Source organism: Monodon monoceros, unplaced genomic scaffold (genome assembly GCF_005190385.1).
Source record: "Monodon monoceros isolate NGI ecotype Baffin Bay Population unplaced genomic scaffold, NGI_Narwhal_1 Super_Scaffold_21, whole genome shotgun sequence".
Classification (NCBI taxonomy): domain Eukaryota; kingdom Metazoa; phylum Chordata; class Mammalia; order Artiodactyla; family Monodontidae; genus Monodon; species Monodon monoceros.
Window position 1 is genome coordinate 82,927,621 of NW_021703778.1, and position 21,182 is coordinate 82,948,802.

At 36.0% G+C, this 21,182-nt stretch overlaps 1 protein-coding gene across 1 annotated transcript in view; it reads left to right on the forward strand.

Moving 5' to 3' along the window:
- FAM227B (family with sequence similarity 227 member B) overlaps positions 1–21,182 on the forward strand; it is a 288,612-nt gene that overhangs the window by 65,365 nt on the left and 202,065 nt on the right. Inside the window, exon 10 of the mRNA XM_029237204.1 lies at positions 9,921–10,058. Within this exon, the coding sequence (XP_029093037.1) occupies positions 9,921–10,058 (138 nt within the window). The remainder of the gene's footprint in view (positions 1–9,920; positions 10,059–21,182) is intronic.

Here is a 21,182-nt window from a genome sequence, read left to right on the forward strand (position 1 = left end):
TGTGTGTGTGTGTGTGTGTGTGTGTGTGTGTGTGTAGGTAGGAGTGGTAGGACTCAAAGGCTGAAGGGAAGTAAGATTCCATCCTAGAGTACTTAGCTAGAGATTTAGGCACTTGGGTTTAAAAGTAGGTATTGTTTCATATTCCTGGAAATACCTCCCCAATATTGTTTCCTAAGACTACTATACCATTATGGACTACCAGAAGCTATTGACTGTTTTCAAGTCCTTCTTATAAATCTGTCCAAATTTTGACTAATTTTTTAAAACTGTTTTGTGTCAATTCTTAGTAACCAAACCATTTCTTTAAGAAAATGTTTCATATTTTAAGGAGGGAGTCCTTGGGAGGTACATGCTAGAAAACAACCCTGAGAACCACCCACCTCCATTAATACACATAGGACAGGAGTCTCCTAATTATAGAGAAAAATCCAACTAATTCAGATATAAGAAGCAAAAAGAGAATGAGCACAGCATTCATACAAAAATACTATAAGAAAAAAAATGTGAAGAACAGAACAACTTTCCTACAGACCTGTTGTAGAATGAATTGTGTCCCCCGAAAATTCATATTGACTTCTGTATGAAATTTTATAAGTCACTGTCTTACTTAATCCTTTTATTCAGGTTAGCTTTGTCATTGATTGTCTCGGGTTTTCTATGCATATCATCTGCAAATATAGTTTTCATATTTCTTTTGTAATTCTTATGCTTTTAACTAGTTTCTATTATGTACTTAAAGAAGAATGTATATAATATATTTAGATGAGCGATAGCAATGAGCTAGGATCTATTATGTACTTAAAGAAGAATGTATATAACATATTTAGATGAGCGATAGCAATGAGCTAGGAGATGTATAAGGAAAGGTTTTTAAGTCTTCTGGTAAATCCAGTGGGGGGGTGTCTACTTTACGCTCTTCCTATGGGTCTTCAAAGCATTCCACATGCAAACTGCCTGAAGTAAAGGCAAGAACACTAATATAAATACCTTATCCTATTCAAATATCAGAATGGATAGTTTTAACTGAAGTAAACAAAAATGTTCTTGTTCAGGAAGTTTTATAGGCTATGACTGGTAGAATTAATCTGAAGGTTGAAAATTCAGCAATTTCTATTATTCTATTTTCCAGTTTACTAATTCTTTCTTCTGTCCCCTCCATTCTGCTGTTAAGCTCATTCTTGATTTTTTAAAAAATTTGGTTATTGTACATTTCAGTTATAAAAGTTACATTTGGTTCTTTTTTATATCTTCTGTTTCTTCACTGAGACTTTGTTCTTTCATTTGTTTCAAGTGTGTTCATTATTGTTTAAGCATTTTTATTATAACTGCTTGAAAAATCCTTGTGATTCTAAAATCTGTGTCATCTAGATGCTGGCAATTGTCTTTTCTCATTCAAGTTGAATTTCCTAGTTTTTTATATGACAATTAAAACCTGGACATTTTGGGTATTGTAAGACTGAATCTTATCTAAATTTTGTGTTTCAACAGGCCTCCTCTGACACTGCTCTAGTTGGGGGAGAAGGGCATTGTCAGGTGGGGAATGAAAGTCCAGGTTACCCACTTGGTCTCTTTTGACATAGTGGTGCGAGGAGGGTTTGTTACAGCTCCCAGCAGACCTCTACTGATACCACCCTGGCTTTTAGGGGCAGGGATGCCTTGTTACTGCTCCCCAAGTGGCTTCCACTGACACTATAAGGGGGAGGGTAGCCTTGTTATATCTGGGCAGTGGTCACAGTCTCCACTAGGCCTCCTCTGACACCACTTTCCATAGGGAGAGGAAAGTGCACCTCATTCCAGTCCTGTGGGAATAAAAGTCTTCTGTCTCTGCTCTGCCTCCTCTGATACTACCCTAGTGAGAGTGGAAGCTGAGGCTCTCCAACCACCCTTTTCTGGCGGTGGGTTTGGAGCGGCAGATTTTCCTGTTGTGTTTGGCTGGAGTAAGCAGTTATTGTCTAAAAGTTTTCTGTCCTACTAGGCAGCCCTTTTCCTGGTCCTTTGGCTAGAGAGAGGAGGGTTTTCTTGAGACTTCTTTTATCTTTGCCTGTTACCATTTCTGGATTCTGGTTTCTCTAGCACCCAGAAATATGAGTCAAAAAGAAAACCCAAGGACTTCACTGTTGTGTTGTACCTTGGGTCCTGAGGTTCCTAGTTAGTCTGCCTTCTTGTCTCCACCTTCTAGAGTCTTCTAATGTGTGTTTATAAACACATCCACTGAGACTGGTGTTATTTCATATTGGGTTACCTGAGAATACCTTATGAGAAGGTAATATTCATCAGAGACTCAAAAGAAGTGAGAGAATGAACTATGTCGATATCTGGAATGGAAACTTTTTAGTTAGAAGGAACAGCATATGAAAAGGCCATGATGCAGGTAGAAGATTAGCATATTTGCAATACAGCAAGGAAGCCAATGTAGCTGAGGTAGAATGAGAAAGGAATTGAAAAGTAGAAAGATGAGGTCAGAGATATGTCTGTAGTTCAGGGCATCTCATAATTTATAGGCAGTTATAAGGACTCTTTCATTATGAGTGAAATGGAAAAGCACTAGATGATTTTGAGCAAATAATACTTGTAACCTAAAATATGTTTATAAGGGATCTCTCTAGCTTTTGGGAGAACAAGAGACCATAGAGGGGACAAGGGAGGAATCAGGAATGCAGTTGGAGATATTGCAGTAATAGAAATGAGACATGGTGATTGGTTAGAACAGGTTGGTTAAAGGATGAGGAGCTGGCAAGTTATATTAGATAAGTCTGCTGAGTCCATTGGACTTATTGATATATAGAAGTTGAAAGTGGAACAAATAAAAGAGTCAGGGATGATGCCAAGAATTTTAGCCTGAGCAACTAGACAGCTACTGAAATGGTGAAGACTGTAAGAGAAGGTTGTGGTGGTAGGGTTTTATGGAATCGGGATTTAAGTTTGAGATGTAATATTCGTCAACATTTGCATTTTTTTATAACAAAATCTCAAATTTTTAGTGATTATTTTAAAATGTGACAAGGAGATGACTGTGCCCTAAATGGTGTCTACACTATAGGAGAATTACAAGAAAGAAATAGTAAACACTAAAAGCATTTGAAAGCAAAGGAAGAAAAAGTACGGTGATAATTAAGGTAATCTTCATAGCCTGACTCAAGAATATAAGTAGACATTGAAGGAACAGCAGAACTATGCTAGATGAATGGATGCTGGACTCAAACATGGGCAAGAATTTAGACATGACAAGTGGTCTCCATTTGTACCTATAGAAAGAGGGTTAAATCCACAGCAAAGTCAACAGCAAGCTGAGCAAGAGAAATCCACATTTTACATAAAAAATCCCACTTAAGCCTCAAAAATCCTTATTATAGCAATATGCTATTATTCGTTTACAAAAGGGAAAACCAAGGTTAAGAGAATTTGTCCACAGTTACTACTAAGTAACGAACCAGGATTTCAACTTAAGCCTGTCAGACTCCAGTGTCTGAACTCCTATGAGTAATGGAATATTGCCCCCTGAGGTGAATAAAATAAAAACACCGGTATTTAATTTATGAAAAACTGTTGCAGAGAAGGAAAAGGGAAATTTTTCTGAAGACTTAGAGGAAGCAAGCCCTCCCTAATCCTCCCAGTGTTTCCCAGCAACTACTTGGGCTTTATTATTCATATGCTAAAACACGTACTTGATTAACACCCTAGGATTCACAGAAGGTGGAATGATCTCAGTTTTATTATAAAACCATCTACACAGGCACAAAATTGATCTATCTTTAGTAAACTTCATTGCTCACTTCTAGTCTGAATACGGCTGTTTATGAATGCATATCCTTCCAACATAGGCTAGTCATCCCTGTTGAACACTTGTTTCAATACTTCTCTGTGGGCTACTTCACCTTAGTAGAAAACATTTCTGTAGCAAAAGGATCATCTATTGTTTCCTCGCCTATTAACTTCACATCAGGCAAAAAAAATGGTTTAAAGTGGAGGGTAGGTGTGGCTAAAATGGGAAACTCGAGGAATCATTGTGATGGAACCGTTCCATATCCTGACTATATCATTGTCTATATCCTGGTTGTGATACCATATTATAGTTTTACAAGGTATTAGTTACCTTTGTGGGAAACTAAATAGAGGGTATGGGGATCTCTCTGTATTATTTCTTGCAAGTGCATGTAAATGTACACTTATCTCAAACAGAGTTAAAAAAATTCAAACCTGCATTTTCTTAAGATAAAAGGCAGCCATGCTGGTGGGAGTGTACAATCAATATCTAATAAAGCTGAACATATGCGAGTTTGGACCAGGATATCTATGACTCCCAGGTACATAACCTACAGAAATGTACATATTTCTGTACACCAAAAGCACAAAATGTTCTTAGCAGCACTGTTTATATAATAATCAAAACAAACTGTCCAAATGCCCATCAATAATATGAAATTTAGATAAACTGTGGAATATTCATATAATGAAATACTACCAGCAATGAGAATGAACACACTATAATTATATACAATAGTATGAACAAATCACAGAAACAAGGTTGAGGGGGGAAAAATGCCCAGACACAAAAGAGTAGATCCTGTATGAGTCCACTGATACAAAGTTCAGAATCTGGCAAAACTAAGCTATAATTTTAGAAGTAAAGATAATGTTTATTCTTGGGAATTGGTCCTGGCTAGAAAGGAGGGCACCTGGAATGCTGAATATTTTGTTTCTGGGGGCTGGTAACATGGACACCATATATTAAATTTGTGAAGATTCATTGAACTGTACATGATTGTTCATTTTAATTTTTATTCATTGATAAAAATTTAAGTTGAAAACAAAGGCAGTAGTGGTAGCTGCACTAGAGCCTCTATGGTTTATTTAATCATGAATATGTACAGATTTCTCTTGCAATGCATTTCTCACATTGCATACCTATCAAGAGTCACATGTTTTCTGAGTCTATGCTCATAAACGACCTTTTCAACTTTTAGTAAGATTTTATCTCTCAGTTGTGATTATTTTGTATTGGCTAGAGCGCTTGTTGAAAGAATTTTATAAGACATGTTTTTCTTATTTCTTTGTTGAGGAGATGTTTATAGCATAGATCTAAAATACTTGATTCAATTTCTCCTCCTTAATAAAAAAAATTCCTTTTTATTAGGATGAAGTAATCACTTTATTAGGTTATTTACATTATATTCAATTTGATTTCTTACATTGTCATTTGGCTTTCATTTTTGGTTCGTTTTTCACAAACAAAATTTTTGTTACCAGAGCTCCTTATACACAATTCTTAGAGCACCAGAGACTGTATTAGTTTCCTATTGCTACTATAGCAAATTACTACTTAGTTTAAAACAACATAAATGTGTTATAGTTCTGGAAACCAGAAGTCCAAAATGAGTTTCACTAGGCTAAAATGAAGATGTTTGGCAGGGCTGTGTTCTTCTAGAGGTTCTAGGGGAGAATCTGTTTCTTTGCAACTTTTCTGAAGCTGTTTCCATTCTTTGCCTCATGGCCCTCTTTCATTATCAAAGCCAGCAATGGATGGTCAGTCTTTCTCATATTGCATCACTCTGATACTGACTCCTCTACCTTCCTTTTCCATATTTAAGGACCCTTCTGATTACATTGGGCTCACCTGGACAAGCCCACATACCCTATTTTAAGGTTAGCCAATTTACAAACTTAATTCCATCTGCTCCCTTCATTCCCCTTTGCCATGTAACATAATTTAGGATATGGAAGACTTTGGAGGCTACTTCTCTACAGACACATTAAGATTTTGTATGATTGGCTAGATTTTGGCACAAGCCTTATGACTGAATCCCACATGGAAGCCTTACAATGAGCAAGATTAAAATTTGTGCCATGACTTCTGGCTTCTGCTTAGGATGTAGAAAACTAAAATGATATTACTTCTACCCTTCCACCAAAAAACACTGGACTGTCTGGAAATTCAAAACTTTCCTTGAACCCATCAGAGATTGCAGAGCAGTCAACCCCAAATCTAAAGAAAGGGGCCTCCAAGGAGAGACCAGATGCAAGCACTTGCTCTTTGGGGGCAGATGCAGCCAGATACCATAAAAGCCAGTAAGAAGAACTCAACCAAAAAAAAATTTTTTTTTTGTCTGCGCCACGTGGTTTGCAGGATCTCAGTTCCCCGACCAGGGATTGAACCCCAGCCCCCTGAAGTGGAAGCATGGAGTCCCAACCGCTGGACCACCAGGGAATTCCCTTTGCCAAAATTTTTAATGAATTGCTTAAAGCTGAGTATGGTCTAGTGTGAGAATATAGAACCCTTAGTAGCTACCTAAAACAAGGGAGAAGTTGCCCTCTCTTGCAAGCTTCTCTCCACACATCTTACAAGAAATACTGAGGGTGGAATAACAGTCTTGAGAAAGCCTGGGGGAATGTAATAGAAGCACTGATAAAAAGGCATAAAGCCTTGCCTGGATCCTTCTATCTCCTCTATGTTAACAACAACAACAAGCTTTAAGCCACAGCAGGAGGAGGGGGAAAGGTTGTGGGGAGGAAGAGCAGCAAATGTAGTTGCCCTTAGGGAAGAAGTGGAGACACAGCTCACCTGGGAAACAGAAAACTACCTCTACCCCAGAGGCCAGGAATACATACTGGGCCAAGAACAAGTTTGCTACAGCTGGGGCAAGGCTGGATTACTGAGAAGACCCTATCCCGAGACCCAGGAACAAAACCCAACGCTGATGCTGATTCAGAACAGAGAATACCTACCACTACCAGGCTAACAAACATCAACTGACAGGTAACAGCAGTCTACTGCTGGGAGAGGGGCACAAGTGTGGAAAAGACCATTTCTGAGAAGACACAAAAGATCTAAAACTGAGAGTGGAGCAGATGCTGATGTGGAAGTAAACTAACAGAAAACAAAAACCTCTGGCAAGGCAGTTTACATCGTAGAGGAATTTGAAGCATGTAGAGTACTAAAGGTAATCATAGTAACAACAAAACCCAAACACAGCCCAGCTCTCAGTTCCCTTCCAGATTGACTTAATTACCCATGCTTAAGACCAAACAAAAAGCCCATTTCAAGGCCTGAAAACTATTTACCTCATCTTTCCTGCATTACACAATATGTCTGACTTTCAACAAAAGTTATGAAGTCTACAAAAAAGCAATGGAAAAAATAAACACACTATCAAGAGACAAATCATCAGAACCAGTTTTAGATATGACACAGATATTAGAATATCAGGAAATTTTAAGTAACTATGATTAATATAGTAAATGCTCTAGTGGAAAAGATGGATAGATAACATGTATGATCATATATGTAATTTGAGCAAGACATGGAAACTATAGGAAAGAAGACAACATAGGCCAATGGAACAAAATTGAGAGCCCAGAAATAAACCCTCACAAACACAGTCAAGTAATATTTGACAAGGGAGCCAAGAATACTCAATGGGAAAAGGATAGTCTCTTCAATAAATGGTGTTGGGAAAACTGGATCACACAGGTAGAATAATGAAATTGGACTCCTATCTTATGCCACTCACAAAAATTAACTTGAAATGGAGTAAAGAACTGAAACCATAAAACTCTTAAGAAGAAAACATAGTGGAAAATCTCCTTGACATATGTATTCACAACAATTTTTTGGATATGGTATCAAAAGCACAAGCAACAAAAGCAAAAATTAGTAAGTGGGACTACATCAAACTAAAGAGCTTCTGCATAGTAGAAAACAACAAAATGAAAAGACAACTTATGGAATATATTTGCAAATCATATCTGATAAGAGGTTAATATCCAAAAGATAAAAGGAACTCAGTTCAACAGCAAAAAGGAAACAATCTGATTTTAAAAATAGGCAGAGGAACCGAACAGACATTTTTCCAAAGAAGACATACAGATGTCCAACAGGTACATGAAAGGATGTTCAACATCACTAATCACCAGGGAAATGTTAGTAAAAACCGCAATGATATATCACCTCACACCTGTTAGAATGGCCATTATCAAAGCGACTACAAATAACAAGTGTTGGCAAGGATGTAGAGAAAAGAGAACCCTTGTGCACTGTTGGTGGGAATGTAAATTGGTGCAGCTACTATGGAAAACAGTATGGAAGCCCCTCAAAAAATTGAAAATCGAACTCCCGTGTGATTCAGCAATCCCACTTCTAGCAGGTAGACTGAATCTTTCCCCTGATCTCCTGCCAGGCTGTAGTGTGGAGTGAGGGGCACTGGGCACTTGCCCCTTCAAATTGGGAAGTGTGACGAGGTGGCAGCCATCAGTGCAAGTCTCTCTCTGCTCTGATTGTTGGCAAGCCAGCACACGCACACTCCTTACAATTAGAGTCTAGGCTTCTCCAGCTCTTCTGTCTCAGTGGATTTCCCAACAGGCATGGGGGCTCCCCAGGGCAAGGGTCCACCTCTGTGGACCTTTCTCTTCCTTACAGACCCCTCCAGGGGTGCTGGTCCCAACCCGATGCCTTTTCCCCCGCAAGTCTACCCAGTTACATGGAGATCTTCCTTGCAGTTTTGGTTTTATAGGAGATATTCTGCCGGTTTCCAAATAGTTTTCTTTGAGTAATCTGCCACATGTAGACGGGTTTTTTTGTTTGTTTGTTTTGTTTTTTGTTTTTTTGCGGTACGCGGGCCTCTCACTGCTGTGGCCTCTCCCACTGCGGAGCACAGGCTCCAGACGCGCAGGCTCAGTGGCCATGGCCCACGGGCCCAGCCTCTCCGCGGTATGAACCCGTGTCCCCTGCATCGGCAGGCAGACTCTCAACCACTGCGCCACCAGGGAAGCCCCTAGATGTATTTTTGATGTGTTTGTGAGAGCAAGTGAGCTCCATGTCTTCCTACTCTGACGTCGATCCCCCTCTCAATAAAAAAAAAACTGTCTTTTAATCTCCTGATCTGTTAGCCTTACTATACCCCAGATTTTCCACAAATACACTACATATTTTAAAACATAGACAATCTATTGAGGAACATTCAAACGAATCACACTTCTGGCTTCTGAATACTTTATCTAGTGGCAACTAATGTGAAATAGGCGATAACCAAATCTAAAAACACTTAGAAAATTCCAATTTGATATCAAAATATAGCAAATAATCCTCATTGAATACTCACTGCTGAGAAAATACTGGCTATGTTTATGAGTATATCAATGTATATTAATAATGATAATATTAGCTCATATTTCCCATTTACCGAACACATTAACATATACTGTCTCAACCATCAGAATAAACATATGGAGTATGCAAAGGAATTTATATTGTTCTCATTTTTATTGCTGAGGATATAAATGTTTAGTGTGGTTAAATCAATTATTCAACCCTATACAGTTTTTGGAACAAAAATGGAACTTTTTAAATGGAATTTATTTTTATTTCTTTTAGGGTACTATAATTGATTCATAAACATTATTTTAAAAATAATAGGAAATACAGATAGGGAAATTTTTAAAACAATAATCACCTATGCTGAGAGGAAATCATGTTAATGTTTAAGCTATAGTCACACATATGTATATGGTAAAATTGTCCTTCACATAAAAACATGTTATGATTGCCTTTATATGTTAACAAATACTTACAAGGTAACTTTTAATGGATACTTTGTGATCCACTGTATGGATGTACTGTTTTTGGATATTTAGGTCCTTTCCAAGTTTTCACAATATTAATCTCCCCTTATGTCCATTTATGAACTTAGCTTATGTCTATGAGTCAGAAAAGTATATATCAAGCTTATCTCTTTTCTAATTCTCAGTCTTATATGATAAGACATTAACATTTCTATGTAGAGATTTCCTCTTTTGAAACTTGAGACTGACAATCCTCACAGGACTGTTGTGAGAATGAAATGTATAATGCTCCTAAAAAGGCTTTGACAAAAGATATTTTTAAACTCCTAATTTCTTTGGCTAAATATACATATTTGTATCAACAGGTTTAAAACCTAAAAAAGACTTTTGGACCCACTGGAAGCTGAACGAACTCTCCACAACGACCATTCATGGTAGCAAGAAAACACCTTCAGAATCTATAAAGGACAGGATTGCAAGAAGTCAAGAACGCATATCAACTTGTAAGTAAATTTATTATATACTGCTGATTGAAATAGCCAAAATCAAGTGTATCATTATTTTTTTGTCAAAATTTTCTAATGATTTATTTTCTGGTGAGGGTCTTAAAATAACATTTGATTTATAGATGGGTATTATAGTAATTTGAATATTGCTTTATATTTTAGTTTTTCATTATAAAAATAGCATGTGCTTAAGTCCTTTTCTCATTTGCATGTTATTATGTTTTTATATTGATCTGCGGGAACTTCTCAGGTTTGTAAGAACACTACAAATATTCTTAATTTTTAGCTGTATTGCTCTCTGGTTAATAATGTGTTTTACCAATAGATAAGTTTAAAGTTTTTATTCAGTAAATTTAAATAATGTCTTTTGTAGTTTCAGTTTTGTGGCATGTTTGTCAGGACTTACTTACCTAATATTATGAAAAAAAGAATCTACCTGTTCTTTTTTTCTAGTACTTTTTTATTTCCATGTTTTATTCAACTCCTTAATCCACTTGGGGTTTATTTTGTTATAAAGGAAGGTAGTTGTAGTCCAGTATTTTGTTTTTTCCAAATGCTTACTTATTAAATGGTCCACTTACAGACTACTTGAAATAGCAATTCACATGGATATATTTTTGTATTCTCTTCTACCTCCCAAATTCCTGTACCAGGACCAAACTTCTCAGTAACTCTACATTAATTAGCACTTTAAGGCAAGTTTATTTTTCTCTAATTTATACTATATTTCAATACTAAACATAGGTCTGGTGCTCAGGCCTCATTTCTGACCAATTAAATAAGAATCTGAGGCTCAGTATTTTTTAAAGCTACCCAGATGATTTCAATGTGCAGGCAGGCAAAGTTAAGAACCACTAGTGTAGAGGGAAATACCTTTCCATCATACTTCTTGATATAGGCCAGGGCAAGGAGGGACTAACCTACTCAATCTACTCTTCTGAAAGCAGCTCGTCAGTTAATTTCTGATTCCAAAATTGTTTAATTAGTTAATTACTGCTCTTCTGATTAGTACTTTGATTCTTCTCCACTCTTATCCCCATAGATGTCATCCTGTCTGATTTCTATCTTTTAGTAGTTATGTGAAATTTCTTATTTGCTAATGTCACCCTGGTTTTTACAGAGCTTCATGCATATTTGTAATTTTGGATGGAAAGAGAGATAATCCACTGTCTTGACCCAATCTTATCTCTTTTTGTTTCTCAGTCTCACATGTGAATAACAACTTGGCTGAATATAAAATTAAGGAGGTTGGGGGAGCTTTCTTTTTTTTTCATTTTAAGTTACAGAAAAGTTTTGAGAATAGTATAAGGAACTCCCATATATCCTTTATCCACCAAATGTTTGAATTTATCCTATTTGTTTTATTGTTTTCTCTATCCCTCTTTTATATAAACATTTAAAGCTATAAATTTCTCTAATTCCTATTTCAGCTACATTCTGCAAATTTTGATATATTTTCCTTATCATTTAATCCAAAATATTTTCTAATATCCAGTATAATTTCTGTTTTGACCTATGGGTTATTTAGAGATGTATTATTTAATTTTTAAATACTTAGGGCTTTTCTAGATACCTTAAAATTACTGATTTCTAGGGCTTCCCTGGTGGCGCAGTGGTTGAGAGTCCGCCTGCCGTTGCAGGGGACACGGGTTCATGCCCCGGCCTGGGAGGATCCCACATGCCGCGGAGCGGCTGGGCCCGTGAGCCATGGCCGCTGGGCCTGCCTGCGTGTCCGGAGCCTGTGCTCCGCAACGGGAGAGCCCGCGGCAGTGAGAGGCCTGTGTACAGCAAAAAAAAAATTACTGATTTCCAATTTTAAATATACTGTGGTCTGAGAATATACTCTACAATCTTTTGAAGTGTATTGAGACTTGTTTTATGGTACAGTACATGGTCTATCTTGGTGAACATTCAATGTGCACGTGAGAAGAATGTGTATTCTGCAATTATTTTGTAAATCTCAATTAGATCAAGGTGGTTGATAGTGATATTCAGATCTTCAATATCAAGATTCAACAAACTACAGCCTGTGGACCAAATCTGGCCTGCAGCCTATTTTTTATACATCCTATGAGCTAAGAATGATTTTTACATTTTTAAGGGTTGTAAAAAAAAAAAAAAACAATAAAGAATATACCACAGAGGGACTTTCCTGGTGGCACAGTTGTTAAGAATCTGCCTGCCAATGCAGGGGACACAGGTTCAAGCCCTGGTCCTGGAAGATACCACATGCTGTGGAGCAACTAAGCCCAGGCGCCACAACTACTGAGCCTGTGCTCTAGAACCCGTGCTCCACAACAAAAGAAGCCACTGCAGTGAGAAGCCTGCTCACTGCAACAAAGAGTAGCCCCCGCTTGCCACAGCCAGAGAAAGCCGGCTCACAGTAACAAAGACCCACCGCAGCCCAAAATAAATAAATTTAAAAATATATATATACCACAGAGATCACATGTGGCCCACAAAGCCTAAAATATTGGACTGTCTGACCCTTAATAGAAAAAGCGTGCTAACTCTTGTTCTGTATCTTTATGATATTTAATTATTCTATTAATTACTGAGAAGGGGGTGTTAAAATCTCCCACTGCAATTGTGGAATTATCTATTTCTCCCCTTAATTCTGCTGATTTTTGCTTTATGCATTTTTAAGTTACTGGGCACATACACAATTATTATGTTTTCCCTTTAATCATTATGAAATATTTCTTCATATCTATGATAATTCTCCTAGGGGAATTATCTAATTATCTATGAGTTCTATTTTGTCAGATATTAATATAGCCACTTGAGCTTTCTTATGCTTGTGGTTTGCATAGTGTATCTTTTCCCATCATTTTACTTACAACCTCTTTGTTTTTTCATGTTTAAAGGTTGTCTTGCAAACAACCTATAGTTGAATCTTGGTTTTTTATTTAGTCTTACAATTTCTTCCTTTTGATTGGAGTGATTACTTCATTTACATTCAACGTAACTATTGACATGATTAGGATTGTTTTTACCATGTTCCTGTTTGTTTTCAGTTTTATCTCACCTGTTTTTGGTTCTTCAATTCCCCTTCCCTATCTTCATTTGGTTAAGCAAATATTTTTAGTATTCCATTTTAATTCTTCTACTGGCTGTTTGCCTGTACCTTCTTGAATTTTTTGCAATTGCCTTAGTGATTTCAAAATGCATCCTTAAATTATTAAAATACTACTTAAAGTTAATGTTGTCCTACTTTACTAAAAATGTAGGAACTTGGAGACGGATAGCTACACATACTCCCCTTTGTCCTTTGTGCTGTTGTTGTCATATATATTAGAAGATCTACATGAATAATGGCCTCACATTATACAGTGTTAGGATTTTTGCTTCAAATAACTACATGGTTTATTTCAGCTTTATTGAGGTCTAATTGATGTACAATAAACCACACACATTTAGAATATAAAATTTCACAATTGGACATATGTATAAGCTCATAAAACTGTCACAGCCCTCAAGATAGGAAACATATCCACCATTCCAGAAAGTTCCTCAGACTTTTTTGTAGTTCCTCCCTCTTTCTCAATCCCCAGGCAATTACTCATGTGATTTTTGTCACTACAGGTTAGTTTGCATTTTCTAGAATTTTATGTAAATGGAATCATAGAGTATGTGCTATCTTTTGTCTGGCATTTTCTACTCTGCATAAGTATCTTGAGATTCATTCATCTTGATGTACGTATGAATAGTTTGTTCCCCTGTATTGCTGAGTAATAGTCCATGGTAAGGATATACAACAATTTGTTTATCCATTCACATGTTGGTAGACATTTGCATTGTTTCCAGTATTTAGCTATTATAAATAAAGCTGCTATGAATATTCATGTACAAGTCTCTGTGTAAACATAGGATTTCATTTATCTTTGGTAAGCATCTAGTAGTGGAAGGCTGAATAGTATGGTAAGTGTATTATAACATTTTAAGAAATTGCCAAATTTATCCAAAATTTTACATTCCTATCAGTATACAAGTTATAGTTACTCTACTTCCTCGCTAAGACTTTGTACAGTCTTTTTAATTTTAGCCATTCTTGTGGGTTATGTACTGGTATTTAGTTAGGTTTTATTTTAATTTCTCTAATGACTAATTATGATGAGCTCTTTTCATGTGCTTATTTGCCATCTGTATATCTTCTTTGCTGAAGTGTCTGTTTCAATCTTTTCGCTATTTTTATTGGGGTTGTTTGTCTTATTTAAATTGTTGTAACAGTTCTTTATATATTCTAGACACAAATCCTTTAACAGGTATATATTTTACAAATATTCTTTTCTAGTCTGTAGTTGCCTTTTCATTTTATAATAGTGTCTTTTGAAAGGCAAAAGTTTATAATATGGTAAAATCAAATTTATCATTTTTTCCAATAGGGTATGTGCTTTTTTGTGTCATATTCAAGAATTTTTTTTGTGAACCCAATTTCACCAAGATTTTCTCCCATGTTTTCTTCTAGAAATTTTATAGTATATAATTTTATAGCTTAGAATTGTAGCTCCCATTATACACTTAGGTCTCTAATGCATTTTGAGTAATTTTTGAAAATTATGTGAAGTAAGCAGTGAGGATCATTTCTTTGCATATTATTCTAGCACCATATGTTGAAAAGATTATCCTTTGCCCCTTGAATTATCTTGGAACCTTTGTCAAAAAAACATTTGATCATATGTGTATTGCTCTATGCATGTACTCTGAATTCTGTTTCACTAATGCCAATACCAAACTACCTTGATAATCGTAATTTTATAACATGTCTTGGAGTCAGGTACTATAAGTCCTCCAACTTTGTTCTTCTTTTAAAAAATTATTTTGGCTATCTAGATTCTTTTCATTTCTATATAATTTTTTAACTGCTTATCAGTATTTAAAGTATATACTCTGGAATTTTCATTGGAATTAGGTTGAATCTATCAACTTAAGAAGCATTGGCATCTTAACAATATTGATATTCCAATCCATGAACATAGAATATTTCCACATTTATTTAGGACTTCTTTCTATCTCAGCAATATTTTCTAGTTTTTTCTTTATAGATGCTGCACATATCTCTCAAATAATATTGCATATGGTGTTTTTAATTTCAATTCCTGATTGTTCACTGGTAATATATAAAAAATACTATAGAAAAATACTTTTGTGTTGATCTTAATATCCTACAATCTTACTAAACTTGCTTATTAGTTCTAGTAGCCTTTTTAGATTTCTTAGTATTTTTTCTTCATGGATACTCATGTCATCTGAGAATAAAGAGCATTTTACTTTATTTTCAATCTATATGCCTTTTATTTATTTTACTTGCCTATGGCTAGGATCTTTAAGAAGATGTTGACTAAAAGTGGTGAGAGTAGACATGCGTGCCTCATTCCTGATCTTAGAGGGAAAATGTTAGGTTACTTACCTTTAAATAGATTTTGGCTGAAGGCTTTTATAGATATCTTTTATCAGGTTGAGGTAGTTTCATTCCCTTCCTAGTTTGCTGAGAGGTTTTTGTTGTTGTTTGTTTTTTAACAAATAGATGTAGGATTTTAGCATTTGTTGAGATGAACATACTGTTTTTCTATTTTAGTCTTTTAATACAGTGAATTACATTGATTGATTTTTCAAGTGTTACCTAACCTTGCATTCCTGGGAAAAATCCCATTTGGCAATTGTGTATTAACCTTTTCATGTATACTACTGAATTCAGTTTGCTAGAATTTTGTTTTCTTTTCCTGTACTGTCCTGTCACATTTTAGTAATAAGTGTAATGTTCACCCCTCTTCTCTTTTCTAAGGGTTAGTGTAAACTTGGTATTTGTTCTTCTTTACGTATTTGGTAGAATCCACCAATGAAGCCATCTGGGCCTAGAAATTCCTCTGTGGTAAGGTTTTTGACTAAAAATTCATTTCTCTAATAGATATGGTGCTATTCAAATGATCAGTTCCTTCTTGAGTAAACTGTAGTTTTCTGTAAATTTTTATTTTATTCCATTAAATATTTTTGAGTTTTATCTGAGATGTTATCTAGTTATTCAGAAATATTTTGGTCTACTTGGGGCTTTATTTTAAACTTCATTAGGTGGAGCCAGAGAACTCTTTTGTTTAGGCCTTAACATGCTTCCCCTACTGAGGCAGTACCCTTCTTAGTATTCTACCCCATGCTCTGTGTGTAACATATTTCCCATCTGGCTGTCTGGAACATGAGCTTTCTGTGAGCCCCAAGCATTGTTCTGCCCGCTCCTTCCTGTGTTTTTTTTTTTTTTTTAAACCAACCTCAGGCAAAAGTTCAAGGATAACCTTCTGAAGAGCTCCAGAATGCTCTCTGTGTGCATCTGTCTCCTCTATATTATGCTGACCTGTGAATTTTAGCTTGCCTTGACCTTCCTGAATGCTAAATTTTATTTTTCAACTCAGTTATGCTTGGATTCCCACCACTACACTGTGGCCTCAAAATTTCTTTTTTAGAGACAATAAGATGAGACAACTGAAGGGTTCCCCTCATTAGGTTTTTTTCTCTTGGCTGGAGCGGGGGTGATTACTGTCCTGTGCTGCCTGTTGTCCAACACATGAAAACCGTTGTTTCATATATTTTCTCCAATTTTTTACTTGTTTAAGAAAGAAGAGCAATCCAGTTCCTGTTACTCCATCATAGCAAGAAGTAGAAGTGATTATATGTATTTTAAAAGATTAAGAGAAGACTTAAAAGTAGTCTTCTAGGGCTTCCCTGGTGGCGCAGTGGTTGAGAGTCCGCCTGCCGATGCAGGGGACACGGGTTCGTGCCCCAGTCCAGGAAGATCCCACATGCCGTGGAGCGGCTAGGCCCGTGAGCCATGGCCACTGAGCCTGTGTATCCAGAGCCTGTGCTCCGCAACGGGAGAGGCCACAACAGTGAGAGGCCCACATACCGCAAAAAAAAAAAAAAAAAAAAAAAAAAAGGGAAAAAATGTAGTCTTCTATATTTATTCACATATTTGCCATTCCTGGATCTTCATTCCCTCCTATAAATTTGAGTTTCCATCTGGTGTCATTTCCCTTCAGCTTGGAAAAAAACTACCTTTTGGCAGTTCTTATAGTTCAGTTCTGCCAGTAATAAAGTTTCTCAAGTTTATTTATCTAAAAATAATGTTCATTTTGCCTTTATTTTTGAAGGATATTTTTGCTGGATTTAGAATTCTAGGTTCACTTTTCTTTTGCCTTTCAGCAAGATATTTTTCCATTGGGTTCTGGTTTGGTATTGTTTCTTTTTTTTTTTAATCCACTCTTATTTATATTCTTTTCCCATATAGGACATTACAGAGTATTGAGTAGAGTTCCCTGTGCTATACAACAGGTTATTATTAGTTATCTATTCTATATATAGTAATGTGTACATGTCAATTCCAATCTCCCAATTTATCCCTCTCCTACCTTTCCCCCTTGGTAAACATAAGTTTCTTTTCTACATCTGTGACTCTACTTCTGTTTTGTAAAACAGGTTCATTTGTACCATATTTTTTAGATTCCACATATAAGCAACATCATATGATATTTGTTTTTCTCTGTCTGACTTACCTCACTCGTTATGACAATCTCTAGGTCCATCCATATCACTGCAAATGACATTATTTCATTCTTTTTTATGGCTGTGTAATATTTCATTGTATACATGTACCACATCTTCTTTATCCATTCTTTGGTTGATAGACTTTTAGGTTGCATCCATGTCCTGGCTATTGTAAATAGTGCTGCAATGACCTTGGGGTGCAGGTATCATTTCGAATTATGATTTTCTCTGTATATGTGCCCAGGAGTGGGATTGCTAGATCATATGGTAGCCTTATTTTTAGTTTTTTTAAGGAACCTCCATACCGTTCTCCATAGTGGCTGTACCAATTTACCTTCCCACCAACAGTGTATGAGGGTTCCCTTTTCTCCACACCCTCTCCAGCATTTATGGTTTGTAGATTTTTTGATGATGGCCCTTCTGACCAGTGAGGTGATACCTTATTGTCGTTTTGATTTGAATTTCTCTAATTTAGTGATGTTGAGCATCTTTTCATGTGCTTCTTGGCCATCTATATATCTACTTTGGAGAAATGTCTATTTAGATATTCTGCCCATTTTTTGATTGGGTTTTTTTTTGTTTTTGGTATTGAGCTGCATGAGCTGTTTGTATAGTTTGGAGATAAATCCCTTATCAGTTGCTACATTTGCAAATATGTTCTCATTCTGTAGGTCATCTTTTTGTTTTGTTTATTGTTCCCTTTGCTGTGCAAAAGCTTTTAAGTTTAATTAGGTTCCATTTATTTTTGCTTTTATTTTCTTTACTCTAGGAGGTAGATTGAAAAAGATCAAGCTGAGATTCATGTCAGAGAGTGTCCTGCCTATGTTTTCCTCTAAGAAGTTTATAGTATCTGGTCTTACATTTAGGTCTTTAATCCATTTTGAGTTTACTTTTGTATATAGTGTTAGAGAATGTTCTAATTTCATTCTTTTAATGTAGCTGTCCAGTATTCCCAGCACGACTTATTGAAGAGACTGTCCTTTCTCAATTGTGTATTCTTGCCTCCTTTATCATATATTAGGTGACCATAGGTGCATGGGTTTATCTCTGGACTTTCTATCCTGTTCCAATGATCTATATTTCTGTTTTTGTGCCAGTACCATACCATTTTGATGACTGTAGCTTTGTAGTATAGTCTGAAGTCAGGGAGCCTGATTCCTCTAGCTCTGTTTTTCTTTCTCAAGATTGCCTTGGCTATTCAGGGTGTTTTGTGTTTCCATACAAATTGTAAAATTTTTTGTTCTAATTCTGTGAAAAATGCTATTGGTAATTTGATAGGGATTGCATTGAACCTGTAGATTACTTTGGGTAGTATAGTCATTTTCACAATATTGATTCTCCCAATCCAAGAACATAGTATATCTTTTCATCTGTTTGTGTCATCTTTTATTTCTTTCATCAATATCTTATAGTTTTTTTGTTTTTTTTTGCGGCACACAAGCCTCTCACTGTTGTGGCCTCTCCCATTGCGGAGCATAGGCTCCAGATGTGCAGGCTCAGTGGCCGTGGCTCACGGGCCTAGCCACTCCGCGGCATGTGGGATCCTCCCGGACCGGGGCATGAACCCGTGTCCCCTGCATTGGCAGGAGGACTCTCAACCACTGCACCACCAGGGAAACCCTCATCAATATCTTATAGTTTTTGGAGTACAAATCTTTTGCCTCCTTAGGTAGGTTTATTCCTAGGTATTTTATTCTTTTTGATGCAATGGTAAATGGGACAGTTTTCTTAATTTCTCTTTCTTATCTTTCACTGTTAATGTATAGGAATGCAAGAGATTTCTGTGTATTAATTTTGTATCCTGCAACTTTACCAAATTCATTGATGAGCTCTAGTTTTCTGGTAGCATCTTTAGGATTTTCTATGTGTAGTATCATATCATCTGTAAACAGTGCTAGTTTTACTTCTTCTTTTCCAATTTGGATTCCTTTTATTTCTTTTTCTTCTCTGATTGCTGTGGGTAGGACTTCCAAAACTATGTTGAATAAAAGTAGCAAGGGTGGACACCCTTGTCTTGTTCCTGATCTTAGAGGAAATGCTTTTAGTTTTTCACCATTGAGAATGATGTTTACTGTGGATTTGCCATATATGGCCTTTATTATGTTGAAGTATGTTCTCTCTATGTCCACTTTCTGGAGAGTTTTTATCATAAATGGGTGTTGAATTTTGTCAAATGCTTTTTCTGCATCTATTGAGATGATCATATGGTTTCTATTCTTCAGTTTGTTAGTGTAGTGTATCACATTGATTGATTTACATATGTTGAAGAATCTTTGCATCCCTGGGATAAATCCCCCTTGATCATGGTATATGATTCTTTTAATGTGTTGTTGGATTGGATTTGCTAGTATTTTGTTGAAGATTTTTCCTTCTATATTCATCAGTAATACTGGCCTGTAATGCTTTTGTGTGTGATATCTTTGTCTGGTTTTGGTATCAAGGTGATCGTGATCTTATAGAATGAGCTTTGGAGTGTTCCTTCCTCAGCAATTTTTTTGAATAGTTTGAGAAGGATAGATGTTAACTCTTCTCTAAATGTTTGATAGAATTTGCCTGTGAATCCATCTGGTTCCAGACAGCTGTTTGTTGGAAGTTTTTAAATCACAGTTTCAATTTCAGTACTTGTGATTGATCTGTTCATATTTTCTATTTCTTCCTGGTACAGTCTTGGAAGATTGTACCTTTCTAAGAATTTGTCCATTTCTTCTACGTTGTCCATTTTATTGCCATATAGTTGCTTGTATTAGTCTCTTATGATCCTTTGTATGGTGTCAGTTGTAACTTCTTTTTCATTTCTAATTTTACTGATTTGAGTCCTCTTCCTTTTTTTCTTGATGAGAACCCTACAGGTTCCATTTTAGAAGGCTCAACTCCCCTCCAGTTTCTACCTGCTTTTAGTCATTCCCTGGTATCTTCAAGTGGTTAATGTCCTTTTTTTAAACACTTCAAGAATTCATAACTTTTATCTATGGGAGAGTGAGACTGATGTAAATTAAATATTTAAATATTGAGTTTATTTTCCAATTTAAATATCAAATTGTCAAATCACATGTTCTTATAAAACTAGATACTACTTCATTATCTTCTGTTATTTAGTCTAGTAGAGAAGTCTAAGCCAGCCTATGTTTTCTTCCTTTACAGTTAATTTATAAAATTTAGTTTTTACTTTTACTTATTTAGATGTTTTCAAGATTTTTAAATTTGTCTTTAAATTTGGAAAATGTCACTAGAACATGTCTTGATGATTTTCATAAGTTTTCACAATGCCAAAATTTATTTAAAATTCTTGGATTTCCCTAAGCTCTGTGGTAGACCTAGTAAAGATCTTAGCCAGAGATTTCAAGTGAGACATAGAAACTTATATGGCCAGACTGAAGAGGAAGGGAAAGTGACACTGTTGCAGATATTTAAGGAAAAAGTTTCATTTCACCATTGGAGAGTATCCCCTGACATTGCGCAAATAAAATCTCCAGAGAAAGCCTTCATATCCTGTTTTCACGTGGTATGCTATGACATACTAAATGTTGTCTTGTTACCTCATAAAAAATGAAAATATATAGGGACCAATTTTTTAAAAATAGGATAAAG